General features: G+C 39.3%; 1 protein-coding gene across 5 annotated transcripts in view; it reads left to right on the top strand.

Moving 5' to 3' along the window:
* The window catches only part of SLC9A8 (solute carrier family 9 member A8), a 45,856-nt gene extending 22,303 nt beyond the window's left edge, over window positions 1-23,553 (top strand). For all 5 annotated transcript variants that reach the window (XM_043527502.1, XM_037877139.2, XM_043527503.1 and 2 more), the window contains 12 exons: window positions 2,496-2,579; window positions 4,810-4,911; window positions 5,626-5,660; window positions 7,711-7,854; window positions 9,311-9,449; window positions 12,116-12,221; window positions 14,218-14,334; window positions 15,718-15,800; window positions 18,073-18,184; window positions 18,663-18,883; window positions 20,661-20,807; window positions 22,179-23,553. In XM_043527502.1, coding sequence (XP_043383437.1) covers window positions 2,496-2,579; window positions 4,810-4,911; window positions 5,626-5,660; window positions 7,711-7,854; window positions 9,311-9,449; window positions 12,116-12,221; window positions 14,218-14,334; window positions 15,718-15,800; window positions 18,073-18,184; window positions 18,663-18,883; window positions 20,661-20,807; window positions 22,179-22,286 — 1,398 coding nt within the window. In that variant the 3' untranslated portion in view covers window positions 22,287-23,553. The remainder of the gene's footprint in view (window positions 1-2,495; window positions 2,580-4,809; window positions 4,912-5,625; window positions 5,661-7,710; window positions 7,855-9,310; window positions 9,450-12,115; window positions 12,222-14,217; window positions 14,335-15,717; window positions 15,801-18,072; window positions 18,185-18,662; window positions 18,884-20,660; window positions 20,808-22,178) is intronic.

Here is a 23,553-nt window from a genome sequence, read left to right as displayed (position 1 = left end):
AAAAGTGAATAAAGAAATGTTACTACTTCACATAACACAAGAACCAGGGGTCACCCAATGACATTAATAGGCACCGTGTTTAAAACAAACAAAGGGAAGTAGTTCTACACACAAAGCACAGTCAACCTGTGGAACCAGGGGATGTTGTGAAGGCCAAAAATATAACGGGTGCAAAAAAAAATTTGATAAGTTCATGGAGGTTACGTCCATAAATGGTTATTAGCCAAGATGGTCAGGTCAAGATGACTCACTTGTTGATTGCCCTCTGAAGCATCTGGCATTGGCCACAGTTGGAAGACAGGAGAGTGTGCTAGATGGACTTCAGACCCACTATAGCATTCTTACGTTCTTAACTTGTTTCAAAGGTTGTAACAGTCCATTAAAAGTAGTATTTCCGGTGTGGAACAGCAGCATGTTGGGGTGCAGGTCAAGGTGGCACTGCCTAGGAAGCAAACAAGGTTTTGGACAGCACTGAATCTGGCAACTTTTATCATTTATTGAGCTTGGACTGCGTTCAGTACAGACATAAGGAGGCATGTTCTTGCCCTAAGAATTTTACAACCTAGATTTCTTGCAGCCAAGTCTGAGTTAGAGATCAGCGAAGCTTATATGTACTTCCATATGATTCTTGGTGGCTAAAACAGACACTATAATCACTTGCTTGTCTTGTGCTTAAATTCTTCTTCTTCTTTTCCTATGGTCTCACTTTTACCTAACTTTAAAAAATTGTAACACTAAAGAAAGAATGTGTTTAGTGGGTAGCCTAGTGTACAGTTATTGAATCACAGTGAAAACGAGGTATTATTAGACATATTACTAAATTGAATTGCATATAAAGGAAAAATCTAATAAGTGATATTTCCATGAAATAAACTTCAGTGTAAGAGATGAGTTTCGTATGCTGATGAGTCCTCATAAATCCTCTGTGTTAAGAAGGTAAATTCATTACATGTTCAAATGTGAATGAGGTTTTGAATAGATAAGTGATACTATGAACAAAGTTGCAGTCTTTCCTTGCATGGATACAGCGTAGGAGTTACAGTGTCAGGACTTAATATTGTTCAACCTGAGTTTAAAGAATCCTTGTTGCTGTTTACCAAGGCAGCAGGCTTCTTAGTCAGTGCCCCTGAAATCTTGAGGGAACCAGGGGATGTAAAGAGAACCACACTGGGCCAAAGATTGTGCATGAGTGATTCAGCTTCTTTGCTCAGAGTGCCAGCAAAAAAAGAGAGCCATTTCTGAGGGTGGCTTTTTGCAACGCAGTGAGGCCCAAGTGCTTAGAGTAGAGGACAAGGAGTGAGGAGACTTAAGAGCCTGATTCTCATTTACATTAAAGCTATGTCTACACAGCGAGCTAGGGATCTGATTGTCTTGCTCGTGTACACATGCTCGTGTTAGTGCTCATCAAGCTAGTGTGAGTGTAAATAGCTGTGGAGCTGCAGTAGCACTGGTAGCGGCAGTGGAGGCATTGAGGAGCTGTGCTGAGCACTCACCTGTGACGAATACGTACTTGGCGTGTCTCAGCCATGCCTATGCTAGCTACTGCTACCAATGCTACTGTGGATACACTGCTATTTATAGCCATGCCTAGCGCAATGATGGCATGTATACATGAGCAGGGGAATCACACCCCTAGCTTGCAGTGTAGAAATAGCCTAAGGCTCATTTACATCACTGTGACAGTGTAAAAGGGCATTAACCTGGACATAACTTACATTTGCAAATGAGAATCAAGCCCTTTAATTTTTTTCATTGGCATCCTGTGAGCCTGATTTAAAGCTCATGGAAATAAAATGAGTCTTTTCATTGACTGCAGTGGACTTGGATCAGGTCCTATGTGACCTTGACCTCTTTGTCTGTCTGTAAAGAAAGGGATAATAAAGTTTACCCACCGTGCTTAAAGCACTATGAGGTCTTCAGTTTAGAAATGCAAAGTATTATTAAATGCACATCTGCCCACCAGCAACTGTACTGAGACAATGAACTGATTTCACATGGTCCCCTGATCAGCTATCTAATGGCAACAGTATTTGGCAATTATTGTCCTGGACTAGATTCAGATCAGTGACCTAAAGGTGAAAGGTGTATCCTTTTAGCATTTTCCACCAATTTTCTTTCAGGCTTTGAAAGCCTGCAATAAAAATGGTAATGCTTTTGTAATATAGAAACATTTTTCTTTTTTGCAAGCAGTCTGTTTTTCATACAGTATATTTGGGAACAGTGGTTCATGGTAAATAACACATCCTGTCTCAATCATCAGGTAAAAAAGTAATTTAAAAGGTAATCCTAAAGTTGTTTACCATCCTGTAATCCTCTTTTATTTAGTGGTGGGAAATGAGACAGGTTAAATATAATTTGTATTTCCAAGTATTTTTACTTCTTAAAAATGTTCCCATTTATGTAGAAACTTGAAGGGACTAGATTTGCTTTTTATATATGGTATTATTTCAGTTATTGTGCAGTCCTTGAAATCCCTTTACATTTTTTGTTTTTAGGAGGAAGAAATGTTTCGTCCAAATATGTTTTTTCTTCTCTTGCTTCCACCTATTATATTTGAATCTGGATATTCATTACACAAGGTGAGATACTGCCAGATAATCATTTTACAACTTAATCTCTCCTTTGGACCAAATTCTGCCTCAGTTACTGTGATGCAGCTCAGGAATAATTGCACCGAATTCCACCATACTTACACTCATGGAATTTGCAAAAAGAAAAGGAGTACTTGTGGCACCTTAGAGACTAACCAACTTATTTGAGCATAAGCTTTCGTGAGCTACAGCTCACTTCATCGGATGCATACTGTGGAAAGTGTAGAAGATCTTTTTATGCACACAAAGCATGAAAAAATGGGTGTTTACCACTACAAAAGGTTTTCTCTCCCCCCACCCCACTCTCCTGCTGGTAATAGCTTATCTAAAGTGATCACTCTCCTTACAATGTGTATGATAAAGGTTATCATACACATTGTAAGGAGAGTGATCACTTTAGATAAGCTATTACCAGCAGGAGAGTGGGGTGGGGGGAGAGAAAACCTTTTGTAGTGGTAAACACCCATTTTTTCATGCTTTGTGTGCATAAAAAGATCTTCTACACTTTCCACAGTATGCATCCGATGAAGTGAGCTGTAGCTCACGAAAGCTTATGCTCAAATAAGTTGGTTAGTCTCTAAGGTGCCACAAGTACTCCCTTTCTTTTTGCGAATACAGACTGACGCGGCTGTTACTCTGAAACTCATGGAATTGAGAGTGGAACTTGGCCTCTTGGACCCAGAATCTATGGCATGTAGTTTCTGTTAATATTAAATGAGAATTGGCAATGTACTAAGTACTATAAAAACATAAGGAGTCATGTTCCAATCTCCAAAAAGTTTCTTATCTGATGCAGACAAATCAAGGAAGAAGGATCTAAGAAGAAACCTAGGCTATGTCTACACTGGCAATTGAACGACAAAACTTTTGTCTTTCAGAGGTGTTAATCCCCCTGCACCCTCTGAAAGACAAAAGTTTTGCTGCGACAAGTGCCAGTGTGAACAGCGCATTGTCGGCAGGAGAGCCAGCAAGCAGCGGCTACACTGCACGACTTTTAGCCGCATGGCTGTAGTGACGCAGCTGTGTGGCTAAAAGCTGTGCAGTGTAGACATAGCCTTAGACAGTTTTCTCTTCCCTTTTAGAGCTTGGCTGTAGTGTCCACGCTTTAGGCCTTTGCTTTGGACTTGGCTGAAGTCAAGAAGGCCCTGTTGTATTTTAGGGACAAGCTGAAAGACACATTCCTTGCCCCAAAGAGTTTAAAATCAAAGCTGTTGGCCCCAAATAGGAAGTAAATGTATTAAAATATATTCTTTGTGTTATTAAAAAAACAGATGGGTTTTCTTGTTACAGCATATTGGAAGGTACTTTTCGCTGCTCAGCTCTTTAATAACAGCTTAAATCGGAGTGAACTTTTAATCCCACGATTAATATCAGCCAGGGCTTCTAGTATCACTGTGTGGAGAATCTTAATAACCATACTGAGCTAAATGAGAATTAGATCCTGTGTAAAGAAGACCAGGAAAGAGATTAGTGTAATCTATTTTAATTATTAGGAGTAAAGTACATATTTGCAATGAAATAGAATTTCACTGTAATCATACTTGTAAAGTACAAACATCAAATTGTATTAGTTTAAAAAAGTATTGCACATGAAGGATTTCCAGATTTATAGTAGGAGAATATGTATTTAATTTGAAGGATGCAGAACAAAATAACAAAACAAGCAAGGAGATTCTGAGTTAAGGGTGAAACACTGTTCGTAAAGGTCAAGACTGGTAGAAATAAACTTAGGCCTCCCAGCTGTGCTTTGGTACATGTGTATGCACACTGTCAAAGCAAGTCTTGTAAACGTCTTTCCTCTGCCTGCTTAGTATAGATATGGGAATATGGCAGTGGTTCTCAAACTTGTGTACTGGTGACCCCTTTCACATAGCAAGTCTCTGAGTGCAATCCCCCTTATAAATTAAAAACACTTTTTTATATATTTAACACCATTATAAATACTGGAGGTGAAACAGGGTTTGGGGTGGAGGCTGGCAGCTCGCGACCCCGCATGTAATAACCTCGCAACCCCCGGAGGGGTCCCAACCCCCAGTTTGAGAACTCCTGGAATATTGGTACATTGAGCCCAGTCCAACCAAATGCTGAGCACAGATAACCCAGCAATTGGAAGACAAATATACAGGAATCTGCTTTTACCTTATTAGGTTGTTTTGGGGTTTTTTAGTTTTACAGTTCATTTTCACTACCTCATTGTGTCTTGCTTTTGTGTTTTCAGGGTAACTTCTTTCAGAACATAGGTTCCATCATTCTGTTTTCTGTGTTTGGCACAGCAATTTCAGCTTTCATTGTAGGTGGAGGAATTTATTTTCTGGGTCAGGTAAGAAAAATCTTTTTGAAACTCCTGCATGTAATGGGATGGTCCTTCGAAAGTCCATTCTTTCAAAGAAGGGTCAATAGTCAATGGAAAAGATTATATAAAACAGAAACTGTTTATAAGCTTTACATTACCATGTATCCCACACATTACATTACAAAAAGCGGGGGAAGATCTATCAGTTTATGTAATTTCCCAGTTAGCTCCTGAAGTCAGGCAACTGAGGTGTGCAAAAGGTGAATCAAGGTGGAAAAGTGCATTAAACAGTAGAATCAGAATTAATTGCTTTTTCAGAAATGCAGTGTGGGCTAAACTAAAGAAGTGATCATAGGACCAGGAGTAAGGCACCTCTGAGTTCTAATCTTAGCTCTGTCACTGACTCACTGTATAGCTTGGGCAAATTCATTTAATCTTTCTCCTATCTCTTATTTCCTCATCTCCACAATGGGGCTAACAATAATTTCCTACCTCACTGATGTCCTGTGAGTTCTAGTTAGAATTTACAGTCTGTAAAACACTTCTTAGATATTAATTATTAATTTATTATGACATTTTTCATCATAATTTTGGTGTATGATGTACACCTGTACATCAGGATTAAAGTGAAGTTTGAAACAAACCTTCTTATGAAATTATACTAAATGTATACATAGTAAAAATAATAAAATGAAATCTTTACACAGCTGATTGTAACTTTTTTTTTGCCTGTCCTTTTAGGCTGAGGTAATTTATAAACTGAACATGACAGACAGGTAAGTTCTTGGTAAAATTGCCTAATATGTTCCAAGAGGCATTCTCCAAAATACTGTAATAGATGTGACAAACAGTACTTGCCCAGATGTTCTGATTGTGTCTGGATCACTTAGATTTAATATCACTTGTAAAATCGTTAATCAGAATTAACATTTTTAATTCTTGTAATGCCTTTTTTGTAATGAAGTATATTAAGACTTACTCATCGATAGCATTATCTGATCAAAGTGACTGGAGCAGCGGGAACATAATAATGAACAGCTTGGCACAAAAATATTTTCATAATATTTTTTCCCTGCAAATTCTTTTTTTCCAGACTTCAAAATTAAAATGTGTAAATTGTGATGTGCGTTTGATAACCTGACATAATTAAAATATATTATGCAGGTATGGCTTCCTTACCCAGAGCTTCTCCTTAAAAAAGGAGTGAACTTGTGAGAATTAATGCCACAGACTTTTCATAGTACTTGGCTGGCAAAGGCTCAACATAGTTTTCTAGAAACTCCCCAAACTGCACAAGAGGTCAGATTTCTGCTCTTTGTTACACTAGTATAAACCCAGTGTAACTGCATGGAGAACTTGCATTTACTTTTTTGGTTTTTGATTTTGGTTTGTCTTTTACCCTGTACACAAGCACAGAAGATTTGTATTAAAGTCCACAAATCTGTTGGCTTGGCCCTGGTCTACACTAGTGGGGCGGATCGATCTAAGTTATGCAGCTTCAGCTAAGTTATTCGATGTACTTAGATCGACTTACCAGGGTGTCTTCACCATGGTGAGTCGACTGCTGCCACTCCCCTGTCGACTCTGCCTGCACCTTTCGCGGTGCTGGAGTACAGGAGTCTACGGGAGAGCACTCGGGGGTCGATTTATCGTGTCTAGACTAGACGCGATAAATCGATCCCCGCTGTATCGATCGCTGCCCGCCAACCCGGCGAGTAGTGAAGACATACCCTTGGTCAGAACCAGAAAACGTGACACGAGAAAGTATGCATGAACTGGAAATGTCTTCCTTACTGGCTCCAGCATCTGGTTTTGCACAACTGAGAGCTTTTGATTTTGTGGTCTCTACCTTTTGGTTTAAGATCTAAGGAAGCTTTAGCATCTTTTTTTAAATGTTGCCCTTTTGTGCTACAAAGCAGGAGTATTGTAAGTAGCAACTGCTAGCATGGCTAAACCTGCTCCTTGTTTTGGTCTGACTCAGTCTTTTCTATTAGTTGCCTAGTCTACGAATAAATATTTAAGAGACAGTTCCTATGTCAGGGTTTTTATATTTTGTGACAAAATTATTAATTTCCCCACTATGTATGCACAGCTAAAACCCAACATACTGATGTAAGGAACCTACAGTAAAAAAAAGTTTGACAGTGTATGTGAAATCTGAAATGTAAAATATTCTAACTGTGAAAGAAGACTAGGCATCACCTTAGTGATAAAGCCTCTTTCAATTTCAATAACTTTAATGGCATGACAGTAGATACAAGTGTGACCACACTTAATTTTTCAAGTAACTGTCTAGGGCAGGTTTTACATTGTTAATGGGATTCTATACAGTCTGTTTACTCTGTATCATTGTACATATCTGATTTGGTGGTTTGGATTGACACATATCGAAAATCTGTTTCCACAAAAGTATACAGTTTCCCTTTCTTGCTTTTAGTGGGACATTTTTATGTATTTCTGAAAGTCTGGGGAGGCATATTGCTCCTACTTCTTCGCAACTTGGACATCCATAAGTCAGCCTGAGTTATCAGGGTTGGTGGAAAACTCAGGGTCCACAAGATCCCCATGAATTCATGGTCTATTAACAAGTTTTGCTGTATTTAATAGATGATCCTTTCTTCCAAAAAGAGACAAAAAAATTCTCTTACTTTTTGTTTTAAATATTTCCAGTCAACAGGAAGATACAACTGTCTGCGAAATATACCTATATTGTTCCCTAGAAAATCCACTGGTATTTTCCATGCTTTTTCACTGGTCAGTATTATCAAATATGCTGTACATTTATACTGGCATGTTTTCTTTTTTGGATTTTATTTATTCTCGCAGTTTTGCGTTTGGCTCCTTAATATCTGCTGTGGACCCAGTGGCTACTATTGCCATCTTCAATGCCCTTAACGTAGATCCTGTGCTTAACATGTTGGTTTTTGGAGAAAGTATTCTCAATGATGCAGTCTCTATTGTCCTGACAAAGTAAGTGCATTTGAATTTGTACTATACTGTAGCACTCTCTTGTAGATGGCCATTCATTCTAGTGAATTTTGTTACAGATCTCCTTTTAGACTTACAAAACTCCTGATTCTTAACAAAAACTGTATAGGCAGAAAATACATGTTTTTCGTCTCATATTGTTGTATTGCTTGCCTATGTATCCAGAAGTTATAACAGGGGAACTAAGTCTTGTCATTCTACTTCTATTCTAATATTATAATAGCAATCACGTTAGCTTGTCTATCTCTTATCCTTAAAGTGCAGTTCTACTCTGAAAAATTACCTTATAAGATGACTTTGTTGAGCTCCATTTCAGTTGTATCTCATTGATTCCAGATCAGATTTGCTCAGTTTACATGTTAAATTTTTTTCCTCCTCACCCCAGTCCTGGAATCTGAAAACCAAGCTTTGTTCTTTCTGGCTTATTTAGAAAAATTTTGCTAGCCAAATCCTTCTGTCATTGCTCCTCTTTGACTCCCTGGTCATTGGCTTATGGAATCCTCACTGCAAGCCAGTGGGGTTGCACTGGTGGTCCTGCAAAGGGAATTAAGTTAAGAATTCTATTGACAGTACATGGGCCAGGAGAGGATCCAGTTCACTCTCTCTCAGCTGTGTTGGTTCTGCAGGGCTGACAGGAGTAAAATGTTCCCCAATTTTACTGTTTTCATTGAAGTCAGTAGATGTAACTAAGAATACATAGGGGCAGCAGATCTCCTGAGTAAAAAGGTGCTATATTTACATAGCCATTTTCAGAGAAGACATGCACTTTAAGCACTATCTATCATAGGTACTTTTCAGTAAGGCCATGGGGCCTAAGTATTCTCTTTGAGCTCTAACACAGTTGGGCTCTTTTTTCCCATATTGCCTCATGCTGTAGCAGCTTCATATTCCATAGGATCCAAAGAACTCTCTCCTCTTTCCTCCCAACCTCTCCCCTAAATCACTTCTTTTGCCCTTCTTCGGTGACCCTGCAGCCTCTCTCATCCACCTGGGGATGGGGCTTTCTTTTTGTTTGTTTGTTTGTTTACTCTTCCACATAAGGATCATGTGATTTGTCTTTTTATTCCTTCTCCAGCCTTGAGTTTTTACCATTGAAAAATGCATTTTCTTTTCCCTGCTAAAAGTATGGAACCTGTGTTGCTGTGCTGGGCATCATTGTAGCCTATTTATGCCGTTGTGAGAAGATTTCACAAGAGCAATGTTAGATTTCCAGATTTTTAGTGGCATTAGGTTTCCCTTTAGGGATTATACTAACACTTGATTTAATATCTTCTGACATTGCTCTTGTTTATATCACAGTAAAAGCCTTTTAAAAGCAGTAGCAACAGAGAAATGTAGGTTACTTGAATTTTTTTCTAAAGACATTTGGCTTTTTCAGATCAAGATGTCATAACTGTTTGTTGCTAATTTTTTTTTTCTTTTTTAAAATCATTCCCAGCACAGCTGAGGGTTTGACAAGAGAAAATATGTCAGAAGTAAGTGAATGGCAAACCTTTCTCCAGGCACTGGGTTACTTTCTTAAGATGTTCTTTGGCTCTGCAGCACTTGGCACTCTTACCGGCCTTATTTCTGCATTAATATCCTTTTTTGGGGTAATGTGATGCACATGCATAAATTGGTGAAGTCTACCATTCTAACAATGATTTTCATCCAGTCATTCTGTAATGTTCCTTAGAGGGATAATTTTTATATAAGGTCTTTTTGTGGCCATGATATTTTCTCTTGCTTATTTTGTTTGTAATATTAGTGCTAATGGGCCTATTTTTAAAACTTACATAAAAGCTTTGTATGTTTAGATGAATGTAATTAAGTTCTAAATTATTGTATACTATTTTAGATTATATGCAAATAGAGTGTTATAAATTTGCTGGCTGTTTTCTAAATTCACAGTATTAATTCTGTTTTCAACACTGATCCATTTTAATAGCATACGTCCTAGTTTTCACATTTTTAAAAAATAAGAAAAATATTTTTCCCCAAGAAATTTTAAAGTCAGACCGTGAAATCTTCCAGCCTTACATGTCATATTCAGCTAACTGAATGTGGACCAAGCTCATTTTGGGTTTATATGTTGAATTATATCTGTGGCTTTCTGCACCAGCTTGAATTGGTTGCTAAACAACCCGAGAGCTTCTCCCCTAAGAGAAGGAAGGATGTTTGTTTAAACCAGACACCTTTGTTGCTTCTGGAAGCTTGCTTCAATGTTTAATATAGAAATCTGTTTCATATTTTTTGTGCTAGCCTTATGCTAGTTATTTGTTTAACCTGGCCATATTGTCAAGCACTTTGTTTTGTAAATGAGAGGACCAGAGTGTTTGCTTAAACATGGGCACATTTACTATCTTTGTTCATTAGAATTGTTCCATGCACTTTTGATTCATTCAAAACATCTCAGCAAAAGAGAGAGACTGACATTTTCCTGATGCAGCTATTTTTCATTCAATAATATCTAACTGAAAAAGGCAAAACAGAAAAGCAGTTTAACTGCTCTGATATTTTATTGTTGTTTGAGCCTGAAAATATTAGCTAGAGCAAAATATTTCTGTGAAGCAAAGACAATTTATAATAGTCGCCGACAGATAGATATGATTGAAACTTGCCTGTTCATTAGGCTGGAGGAACCTGAACTTCCATGTCACAGATGTCTTCTGAATTTTAACAAAGATGAATGTGGAATATTTTGAAAGTGAGACAAGAGCATGATTCGTCAAGTGCATGAACATGTTGATGTAGATGTTATCGCTGATCAGTCATATCCATTTGGAACTAACTCAAAGTCTAGCTGAATATACAACTGATGACATGTAGAGCATGTTTGCCCTACTAAACATATAAGGTGAAATCTTGCTCCCCTGCTCTGCAACCATGTTGCATTTCCACTGCATGAAATAGAGAGGGGGAAGGACTCCTACAGATAGTAGAGGTCTGCTACAATGAATCTGAACTGGTAGATTACACTGATTCACAGGTAGTGTATGCTGAGCCACTGGTTAAATCTCCTCCTGAGCGGGGAATGCACTTTCTTTGGGTGCTGCTGCAGCCCTGAGGCTGTAACACCAGCTATGGAACAGCTCTGATTCTGCTCTGCTTCCTTCTTCCTGAGAGAAGCCAAGCTCACAGCCTGGCCAGCTGGGATGTGGGGGTGGGGTCCAGGTTTGGTTCTAACTAAATTAAACTCTTTGCACTTTCACAGTAAAGAATTATTTTGCTTTTAATTTTTTCCAACACTTTTTCCAATCTTTGATGCTAAATGGGAAATAACTGTATTACAGGTTTCAGAGTAGCAGCCGTGTTAGTCTGTATTCGCAAAAAGAAAAGGAGGACTTGTAGCACCTTAGAGACTAACAAATTTATTTGAGCATAAGCTTTCATGAGCTACAGCTCACTTCATCGGATGCATTCAGTGGAAAATACAGTGGGGAGATTTATATACATAGAGAACATGAAACAATGGGTGTTACCATACACACTGTAACCAGAGTGAACACTTAAGGTGAGCTATTACCAGCAGGAGAGCGGGGGGGTGGGAGGGGGACGATCTAGGCCAGAGTGAAATCCTGCTTTCACTGAAGTCAGTGGAAGCTATGTCATTGATTTGAATGGAGCCAGGATTTCACTCCTGGTAAATCTTTCTAGAACAAATACAGATGCAATCAGAGGTTAGCTCACGTTTTCATAAACGTCTAAGCAAGGGCAAAAGAGGATTTTATTTCTGTCAAAAGTAGAAATGACAGAAAATGTGTGGACCATTTCAGTTCTGAGTCCCAGCTTCTAACCCATCCCATATTAATAGAAAGCCATTATTGTTTGAGGACGGTTCTGTGACTGCTCTGCAATAAATTTGGTGGTCTCTGTTCAGTTCTGAAGGAACAGGAATACACATCATGGTTGGAAATGTCTAGTAGTCTGAGTGGAGGGGTCAACAAATGAGGGCGCATACAAAAGTGGTGCTTCCAGATCCAGGTTTAGACATGCTGGTATGCTGCTGTCCATATTTTATGTACTCTGTCAAAAACCAGTGGCCTTCAGTCTCTAGGGCTGCCTCTTTCACCAACTTTAATTTCACTTCAAACCCTCCATCCCAGAAATGATTAATCAATCCACAGGATGTTTTACAGGCTTAATACTAGCTATTCACTAAACAAATATATGACATGTGGTGAGAGGTAAACCTGTATGGTATAGATTAGAATTTGTCTGTGGATTTCTTTTCTTACTTTTTCCTTAATGGTTTGATATGTACGTACTAAAGCACATTGATTTGAGGAAAACACCCTCTCTGGAGTTTGGGATGATGATTATCTTTGCTTATCTTCCTTACGGACTTGCAGAAGGTATCTCGCTCTCAGGTAGGCAGCAAAATGAATAGGTGCAAAATTAGTTATTGAATTGTAAAAAGTTAGCAATCTGAATGTACAGGATTTTCAGTTGCTGGTACTCTGTTCTCTTCCCCCAATGTTCCAATGTGTGTGAGATACCCATTTGACACTAATATTAATACTGTAGTTTCAAATGACCCATTCTGCATATTTGCATGCACAATTACTCTGTGCATACTGTCATGTTATGTAGCCATGCAAATGGAAATGTAAAATGTTTGAAACCTGACCTAATGGTTTAATGTGTTACAGTATTTGGTGTTGCTGTGAAAATAGGTTTTGCCCTGTAAACAAGCTATGCTAAAATACTGAGCATATTACATAAACATTTCAAAACATGAAACCTTTTTATTCCTGGTACGTATTGCACAGTAATATAAAAATCATAGTAAAATACTGTAAATTAGTCATTAATTATTGTATATGGCAGAGAATGTTTACAAGTATGACTTCTTAATTGCTGACATGAGAAAGTACCGTACTTCTTTTTTAATTATGTAACATGTTACAACAAACTCCCTAATTTGTTCAAACTACTTCAAAAATGATTTATCAGAAGAGTATAAACTCTGAATAACCTTGGTCACATTCTGTAACTACAAAGGTCATCTCTGCATTCCAAACAAAGGATTCTTTTGAGTACACGTCAGATACTTCTTTTCCTTCCTTTCCAGTTCATCAGGGCCACTCCTGTTTGGGAATGTAGCTGTAGACAAATACTGTTAGCTTTTCAAAGTTTCTTTGTTTTTGACTAAACAGGGCATTGTGTTATAACCCTCAATTAAATTTATCATTATCTCCAAATGTCATTTAGTCCTTTCCATAATCTTCACTACAGTTGATTTCCTCTTGTGGGACATGCTGTGGCCTTGTGCTTACTTATTCCACACATTCCTTTCAGGTGACAGCATAGTAACTTCACAAGTGAGTAATGTAATATGTTTCCAGAACTGCAAAAATCACACCCACCATCTTGGATTCGCTCTTTCACAGGAACAAGACCCTGGGGTTGCTTTTGAAACTTTTAAAGCCTTTTTTAAAATGTTCAGCTCTCCATGAACAACTGAACACTGCACATAATGCTTTCTTATTGCTTCTTGAGTGCTCAGAGAAAGTAAAACATATAGGGTGAAGTTCACACCATTCACATATAGCCCAAGAACTGGATGGAAAATGGAGTAAAATAATCCTCCCCCAACTTAAAGCAAGGGTGCAGGATTGCAGCATACTACCTCACTTTCTAAGGCTGCTGCTCCAGCCCATGGGGTGGAATATCAACTGCTGGCTCACCCTGCCACTTGCATATGGTGTAAGGGCCACTGGATCTTTGTAATTGTAAACCCAATGTCCCCTCCCTTAGCTCTCTGCCACTGCTACCTTCCGTGCTAACCTAAAATGGCTGGCTTAGGGGCCCCCTCTGCATCGTGCTGGGAGTGCATAGGCCCACCTTGCACAGCAGCTTTGCGCTGGCTCCATCATGGGCCTTAAGGATGGTGCATCTCTCCCTACCAATGATAAAATTCCCCGCAGTCTCAGATTGATAGTGAGCAGTGTGGAGAGTGGGGAGACATACTTTGCTTGGAGAATTAAATGATGCATCCTGGTAGGAAAACCTGAAAGAACAAGGCTTTATTCTTTAAACTAGACATGGAGTTCCAGATCCTGCCCTTGAATACACCTGTGCAAGCTTGGTTTGGTGGATTACATTCCAACAGCAGCCAGCAATCCATCTACACTAGAGCTCCCAATGTTCCTGTGACTATGGAGCTGAACCAGTGTTAGCAATGATGGGAAAATTTCCCCTAGAGTAGACACCCCCTTAATCTCTTCCTCAGCTTTCCCAACTGTAAAATGGGATAATCCTACCTTGTGATGGTATTGTGAGGATTAAGTAGGCAGTGTTTGTAAAGCTCCATATAAATGCTAAGTATTATTCTGCTGTTTGACAGTTGCACTGTATCCACAGGTATCATGGCAATCCTGTTCTCTGGCATTGTGATGTCTCACTACACACACCATAACCTTTCCCCAGTTACACAGATCCTAATGCAACAGACATTGAGAGCCGTTGCTTTCATGTGTGGTAGGTACTGCCTTTATCTTGAGCCTAATATCCATTAGATTAATATTTGTTTTGTATGAAAGGAAGATTCTGTTAGGGTGAGGAGGGAAGGCTGAGTGATTCTCTAGCCAGTGGTATATCAGTACTACATGTCTCTACCAACACACTTACTACTATGAAGGTTGCAAGGTAGTCTAAAATCACCTTTACTGACATACTGGGTAAGCTATACAGTAAATCTTCTCCCTTCCACATCCTTCAGTCCAAGCTCTAGCTAAGACTTGACACAGAATTGAGAATCAAATAGATCTTCTTGCCTCCTTTCCCCCTCTGGCCTAGTTTCAGTTGAAGGAGACTTGAACATGTCCCTATTTTTAAATGGTTTTGGATATAAAGAAACTATTTGAAAAAATAATAGTGTTCCAGACATTGGCAAAGATTTTTAGGTAACTCCATTCAAACCACCCGGAGCAACGCAATTGGTAGCCTTTCCTTTTCTTCCTGTAGGCCAAACTTGTAAGGAAGAAAGGGAGAGGATTCTGCATCACAAATATAACCTTATGTTTAAGGGCTCCTGCATGATGCCATACCTTGTGCAAGAGGAATAGCACTTAGTGTCTCTGTCTCTCTTCCTAACAAAGAGCCCGCTTTGCTAGGACTAGATCAGCTGAAAATGCAGTAATCATATACATGCAAAGTCTAATAATGTTAAAACACATTGAATGTTCTCAATAGCATATTGACTTTGTGCTTCAGAAATAAAGTGGCATTATGAAAATGCCTTAGTAATTGTTAATGGCACTATCGGAGACATTTGTAAAGATAATGTCCAGGTGTTGTTAGAACAATATATTTGCTTGTACAATGCAGAATTTTAATTTATCGTGCAAAGCCTTATGAAGTGCAGTAATTTAGTAAGATTTAAATATTTATGCATGTAACTTTATAATAAAATGTTTGACTCAGAATGTTTGAAAGTTCTGTGAGATATTCATTTTTATATAGGGCCTGATCTAAAAAAGTCTACTAGGGTCAGTGGGCGTCTTTTCATTAACTTCAAAGGGCTTTGAAACAGGCAAGCATACCAGTGAAGACATTTTTCAGTAATTTAGAGTAAAATTCTGCTAGCCTTCTTCATGCTGATTAATATTTACTCCTGAAATCAGACTACTCATGGAGTAAGGTGCTGCTCAGTGAGAGTAAGGGTGGCAGAATCTGGCCCCTGCATTATGGTAGATATGTCTATTTTGAATCTGGTCTGAGTCAAAGAAGCAGGGAGTGTGCGTGTGCATATATATAATGTATGTAGTAGCCTATTACAGGAGTAGGAAAGGTCTTAGATACCATCTTTTACTGACCAGCATAGTTTTATTTGAATAACTAAGTTTGATCTCTCTTTTTCAGAAACCTGTGTTTTTGCATTCCTTGGTCTGTCAATTTTTAGTTTTCCTCACAAGTTTGAAATGTCCTTTGTCATCTGGTGCATAGTAAGTATTTACTTTCCTCTGAAAGTTTTTAAAACTTTTACAGTATTTGTAAAAAAAACAACCAAACAAAAAAACACATTACAGTATTTTTCATGGTCTATAGGACTCAAGAGTTATGTTTTTAAGAAACCTCCTATGTTTATCTTTTCATAAAATATTCTCAGGCTCTTTATATATTGTACATCATTCATCCCAAATCCGCAGCAGTGAAATGAAATTAACTATTTCTTCTGATTGTCTATGCGACATTGGTATGGATATCTAAGAGCATATTTTAAGGAATTCTAGTGTAGCTAGTGCAGCTTTTGTGCATGAGATTATTTGAAAAGACTGGGAGAATCCCTGCTTGAGTCTGACTTTCAGTCAGATTTATTAAAATAGCTCCTTTTCAGAAGTCCCAAAGGATGTAAAGATTATGAGGGGAGCACTTCTTCTCTACATAACATTTTAAATTCCTGAATTTTTTACAGATTTTAATTACAAGGTAAAAGAAGGATTTGGTATAAATTATACTTTAGATTATGCCTCACACGAGGCTAACATGCCTGTTACCATTATCATAATATCAGTTTACAAATGCATAACATGCTCCCCTTTCACAGAGGGAAAAGAACAAAATATTAATCCCCAGTGGGGCTGGCCTAGAGGATAGCACCAGATGCTGCCACATTTGAGTGTATACTTCAGAAGCACCCTTGTTCTGCCATGAGAGACATTGAGGTGTTGGTCTCCTCTGTGGGAGCTGAGAGGCTGCTCTCAATGCATTACATTTAACTACCTGTTCTCACAAGCAGAGTGGCATTTCATTCTTGTTGGAGACTGCCTTCACAGCCCAAAGGTAAAGGCAGTAATTTTGGCTGATTACCGTGCAGAAAAAGGGCATAGCCCTAGGAACTCCCACACGTTCTAGCTCTAGGATATTTATCTTATCATTGAATCATAGAATCGTAGAATATCAGGGTTAGAAGGGACCTCAGGAGGTCATCTAGTCCAACCCCCTGCTCAAAGCAGGACCGATCCCCGATTAAATCATCCCAGCCAGGGCTTTGTCAAGCCTGACCTTAAAAACTTTTGGGAAGGAGATTCCACCACCTCCCTAGGTAACACATTCCAGTGTTTCACCACTCTCCTAGTGAAAAAGTTTTTCCTAATATCCAACCTAAATCTCCCCCACTGCAACTTGAGACCATTACTCCTTGTTCTGTCATCTGCTACCACTGAGAACAGTCTAGAGGCATCCTCTTTGGAACCCCCTTTCAGGTAGTTGAAAGCAGCGATCAAATCCCCCCTCGTTCTTCTCTTCTGCAGACTAAAGAATCCCAGTTCCCTCAGCCTCTCCTCATAAGTCATGTGTTCCAGTCCCCTAATCATTTTTGTTGCCCTCCGCTGGACTCTTTCCAATTTTTCCACATCCTTCTTGTAGTGTAGGACCCAAAACTGGACACAGTACTCCAGATGAGGCCTCACCAATGTTGAATAGAGGGGAACGATCACGTCCCTCGATCTGCTGGCAATGCCCCTACTTATGCATCCCAAAATGCCATTGGCCTTCTTGGCAACAAGGGCACACTGTTGACTCTTGTGAAGGCCTGTTTATTGTGGTGTTCTTTCATGACCAGCATTACAAGGAACTCCACCTTATTAAGCAGAATTTTCCTTTATGTTTGTTGACATTCAATGTGTAGAAGAAAATGATCCTCAGTTCCCATAATGCTATTTGCATGTATTGGGTATGTTCTTTTACAATGACACCTGGGGAAGTGCTGAGGGACTGAATTATAACCAGCTGTTTGGCTTTCCGCCCTTTTCCCTGAGGCACTGGCCTATGGGGAGGCAGCAGAAATTTCTGCTTGCCTTTCAGCTGCTCCACAAATTATTAAAGGAGCTGGATTGCTTTTGGGCAGCTATCAGAGGCGCTCAGCCTGCACTCAAATGAATCTCTGGGTTTTTTGGAATGCCTTCTTGGCTTTGAATTCACTTGTCATTTGTAAAACAGCATCTGGTAACTTTTTCAATTATTTCTATAGTCTCTCTGTAACGAGTTTTAGTTCCAGTGACTCGTTGTTTGAAAATGTGAGCTCCACATTGACCTATGCTGAGCAATTGCTTTAAATTGGATTATCAGTATAGCTAGTTATGAGGCGTGTATGTTGAGAGTAATACATTCCCTTGACTATTCACAAACCGGTTACAATTGATACTGCTCTGTAGGGAATGGATGTAATGCATTAAATAGCCTTTAACTCATTATCTAATTTGTTGCTGTTAACAGGTGCTTGTTCTGTTTGGCAGAGCAGTGAATATTTTTCCACTCTCTTATCTGCTCAACTTCTTTCGTGATCATAAAATCACCCCCAAAATGATGTTCATCATGTGGTTTAGTGGTAAGTCTAAGCTCGGAGTGTACCGAGTAGTGTATCATACATAGTAGGTGCTGCTCTGCATGATATCGCGCCTCTGTCTATGGAGCAAACGCTAAATGGGCATTTGTGTCCTTCTCAAATCCACATGCAGCGGCTATGCTATGTTTTCCCTATGCCAGCGAGCCAGGCAGTAAAGAGCCCAGCCTGGGAAAGTGTACAAAGCCTGCCTTTAAAATAGCCTGGTTTTAGGGACCTGATAGCTTGACAGATTTGCATTCAAAAGCTGTAGAGCTCTGATTTGTTTAGCAATTCAGAGAGGCAATCAAATGCTGGGGTGATGGGTACAGCATAAGAACCTAGATAGCTTTAAAACATAAAACAGGGTTAGAAGAAGAGAATTCCAATAGGTTGAACACCGTGTTCATTTATAAGGATGCGGAGGGCAAATCTTGCTGTTGATGTAATTACTTATTCTTGGTTTATAATCCTCTCTGATCAGGTTTACGTGGGGCAATTCCATATGCCCTGAGCCTCCATTTGGGCTTGGAGCCAATAGAAAAGCGGCAGCTCATTGGGACCACAACTATCATTATTGTGTTGTTCACAATTTTATTTTTGGGTGGAGGAACCATGCCCCTTATCAGACTGATTGATATTGAGGATTCTAAAGCGCGAAGAAGGAACAAGAAGAATATTAACCTCAGCAAGACTGAAAAGATGGTTTGTTCCTTTTATTCTGTTTTTTTTTTTAAATGAATGATCATTGATACTTTTCTTTAATTTTTAAAAAAGATCAATGCATAGTAAATATACAGTGGTACTCTCTGTTGGAAAACGAGATGAAAGCAAAGCAAAGAGATTTTAAATTAAGGGCTAAGACAGTGCAGAGGAGCACACAGTTCAGACAGAGACATCCTTTAGGGGAGGATTTGTTTAGGGGATTCTCTTTATCATTGGTTTTCAACTTGTGGTCAAGATAGTTAAGTCCAAAGCTGACTGTGAAAAGCTACAAAGGGTTCAGTAATTCTAGCCGTGTCAGTCCCAGTATATTAGAGAGAAGGTGGGTGAGATAATATCTTTTATTGGACCAACATCTGTTGGTGAGAGAGACAAGCTTTCGAGCCACACAGAGCTCTTTAGGTCACTATTATAGTGACCATAATGCCACTATATATAAAAAAAACCTGAGGAAAAGCTCTGTGTGGCTCGAAAGCTTGTCTCTCTCACCAACAGAAGTTGGTCCAGATGAAATTCCATGTTGGTAAGAGCAAAACAGTGCGCATCGGAAAACATAATCCCAACTGTACACACCAAATAATGGTGTCTACATTAGCTGTTACTACTCAAGAAAGAGATCTTGGAGTCATTGTGGATAGGTCTCTGAAAACATCTGCTCAATGTGTAGTGGCAGTCAAAAAAGCTAACAGAACATTAGGAAAGGGATATATAAGATAGAAAATATCATAATGTCACTATATAAATCCATGAACACCTTGAATACTGCGTGCAGTTCTGGTCAGCCATCTCAAAAAAGATATATTAGAATTGGGAAAGGTACGCAGAGGGGCAGCAAAAATGCTTAGGGATATGAAACTGCTTCTGTATGAGGAGAGATTAAAAAGTCTGGGACTATTTAACTTGGAAAAGAGACTACTAAGGGAAGATGCAGTCGAGGCCTATAAGATCATGAGTGGTGTGGAGAAACTAAATAAGGAAGTGTTATTTACCCCTTCACATAACACAGGAGCCAGGGATCACCCAATTACATTAATAGGCAGACGGTTTAAAAGAAACAAAACTTAAGGATGAACTTCTTCACACAATGCACAGTGAACCTGTGGAACTTGTTGTCAGGGGATGTTGTGAAGGCCAAAATATAATTGGGTTAAAAAAAGAATTAGATAAGTTCATGGAGGATTGGTCCATCAATGGCTATTAGCCAAGATGGCAAGGGATGCAACCCCGTACTCTGTGTCCCTAAACCTCAGACTGCCAGAAGCTGGGACTGGACAACAGGGGATGAATCACTCAATGATTGCCCTCTTCTGGTCATTTCCTGTGAAGTGTCTAGCACTTGCCACAGTTAGAAGACAGGATACTGAGCTCGATGGACCATTGGTCTGACCCAGTGTGGCCGTTCTTCTGAAAATATACTAAGGGATAACACCTTGTCATTTTAAAATATTGTAAAAGCATTAGTAAACCAACATTTATGTGAGTAACTCTATTGAAAATGTAGGGATCTAAAGTAATGGCTGTAACCCAATCTAATTACAAATAGATCAGCACAAAATAAAGTAACCCCCATGGAAACACAGGCAAGATTCAGGATGGACTAAGTCATATACAAATTGATAATAGCTAGTACATCGTGAGTCACTGGCACCTCAATCATGAGAGGCAGGTGAAAGTTGTTTAAAAGAACAAGTTCAAAACAAAAGCAAAAGGTGCAGTGATGAGATTTATACGGTTATTCCAATATGTCTGATCTTTTTAGGGTAATACCATTGAATCTGAACATTTATCAGAACTCACAGAGGAAGAGTATGAAGCCCACTACATAAAGCGCCAGGATCTCAAAGGCTTTATGTGGCTTGATGCCAGGTATTTGAATCCATTCTTCACAAGGCGGCTCACACAGGAGGTGGGTTCTGCTTGTTTTGTTGCTCTGTGGTACATGTTGGCATAGCATTTTGTGGAATTCCACTCAAAGGCAATCAAGGGTTTGTGATACAGGCTTGCAACTTTTGAGCTGGGCATAGTGAGGTGACCAGTCTTACTTGTTTATAGAGAGTTGTCATAATCTAAGACTACCTTGTAAAATGATAATTTGATTTAAGTTAACACTTTTAATGGCTTCCAAAGTTTGTAATAAATTTACAGAAGTGTGAGCTTTTATTAAACTCTTCTTTAATTTTACAGACTAAGATACTTATATCAACAGTTTGGTTACTAAACCTAGGCTTTGTAGACATTTGTGCCTAAAAATGGAAGCATCAGACCTGGCAAAGCTAAAATGTTAGTGTAAAATGTTGCCCACACACATGCATGCTTTTTAAAAACCCTGTGGCACAAGCAGGTGCAGTACTGGTTATACACGGGGCCTCATGTATATTGCAGCTGTGGAATTTGCTGTAGAATTCACCCTTGTTACAGAATTGTGCACTGGAATTGCAGCTCTCACTTAAAAAGTTTCTACACCTTCTCCTTGTGAAGAGAACTTTGAAACTGTGACTCGAAAGCAACCTGATGCCTCTGCTTCAGGCTCTCTACAAATTATGACTGAGAGGTGTGAACTGCTCTACTCTTCTCACTCAGAGCCCCGTAGGCTCTGGGATTCTGTGGCCACAGATTGGGCATTTTCCCCAATATGCTGTGGAATTCAGCATTTTTTGTTGCAGAATTCGCCATTTTGCTGCACCAGACATGTTTTGTTTTGTCGGTGGGCCCTGGTAAAACCTGCTTTCAAGCTAATTCTTGCTCTGTGCCTTTCCCTGCAAGAGAAAATTAATTAGATTCCAGTGCGTGCTCCCTGAACTGTTCCATAGAACCAGGCAGCTGGGGGGGGGGGGGGTTGGGAAACCACAGCTACAGTCCACCTTGTGCCAGGGAGCCAGAATATAGGCTGCTGGGGGAACAGAGCAGCATCCAAGGCCTAGGAAGATAGGATGAGCCACTGAAGCTGACTAAAAGCTTCCTGCTTCAACCTGACGCACATACAAAGAAAGGAGATTCGGAGCCAGGCCACCCAGAAAACATAACTGCTGACAGCTCAGCTCTGTGGGCCTCTGGAGAACACGGGGGGAAAAATCTGTCATCAGAAATAATCATTGCTGAAAATAACCACTGACGGATTGTACATTGATGTGTATTTTCCACTGAGAGCATAACTGTGTGTACACTTAGGGACAGGAGCGACGGGAATGAAGGGTATTCAATGAAGATACAGTAAATTGTCGCTCTCACTCACACAGTGCTGTATCTAAACAGCAATTGTGATTTCCTTTTGCCTTAGGACCTACATCATGGACGCATACAGATGAAAAGCCTCACCAACAAATGGTATGAAGAGGTGCGACAAGGACCCTCAGGGTCTGAAGACGATGAACAAGAGCTGCTATAGCAGGCTAGAGGAGGAGGACTGTAAGGAGTTTATCATAGAGCACCAAAAACTAGGTTTAAGTAACAAAAGATTCTGACTGTACAAAAGCCCACGGTTTTAAGAATGAAGACTTCCCGCTGCAGGTCCCACCATGTGCTGTTGTAGTTAGGTTTCACAGAACCAGATACACTGTACTTCATAAGACCAGTTGCTGCTGGACACCCCTTACGGTCATACAAAAGCAGTATGTGGGTTGAGGCTAGAACTGTACCTTTTAATTCTGAATATCACAGCAACTTGTAAGTTGCACTCAGCCCATTCAAAACTGCATTGAAATAACCTTACATTCTGATGTAAGCTGTAAATGCATGTTACAGTACAGGTTCCATAATACGGCTCCACAAAACAGAATGAGTTGCACTTTATTGTATACTTTAATATTCATTCATATCTTGGGGAGTCGTGATGATTTATACTGTGAATTTGTGCCAATAAGAATAATTGAATCTTTGTCTGGAACAAAACTGTAATTGGCATATTATGGATCCAGAATGCGTAGTGAGCCCCCAGACAAGAAGCAGATGTTGTGCATGGACAGAAGCACCAGAACCTTTTAAATACTCAGTGTATCTGCTGTTGTAGTTGTTTTTTTTAATGTTGAAATGGCTTAATCCACAGTACTTGCCATTCCCTAAAGTGTGTTTTTAAATGAGAAAGCATAGAACTGGATTTGAAATCCATAGATTTTTTTTTTTTTATTCCACTCCCCCTCCCCCCCCCCCACTCCTGTAACTTATAAATGGTTACACTTTTTTAACAAAAATTATAATAAAGGTTGCTCCTAGCTGGCACTACAGACTTTGATTCTCAGGAAGCAGCCGTTTTTGCTTTGCCTAAATTCCTGAAATGTCCCTAACATGCCTGAGGGTTCATGAGGAATGTAGGGAGGTTTTTAAATTTTTTTGGAAACACAAAAAAAGTCCCCAAAAAACCTAACCCAGCGGTGGAAGACTTTAATATTATGCATTGCTGCAGCATCCTCTGTTGGGGAATGCCAGACACTTAGCATTCCATTAAGTTGTCCTGCTACTTTAATTTTTTCATGGTCATAGTAAAAATGATCAGCACTGTTTTGCTTTTCCCACATGCAATGGACCATTTGTTCAGAACTGCACACACGCAAGTGTGCACCTTTTCATGATGCACACTTACTGTGTTTCAGCTACAGTAAATACACATTTTTAGTGCCTCGTTGGTCATTTGCACGTGCTTTTTTTAAAAAAAACAA

This window comes from Chelonia mydas, chromosome 13 (genome assembly GCF_015237465.2).
Source record: "Chelonia mydas isolate rCheMyd1 chromosome 13, rCheMyd1.pri.v2, whole genome shotgun sequence".
NCBI lineage: Eukaryota > Metazoa > Chordata > Testudines > Cheloniidae > Chelonia > Chelonia mydas.
Note: the sequence above shows the minus strand (reverse complement) of the source record. Positions and strands in the feature narration are given on the sequence as shown.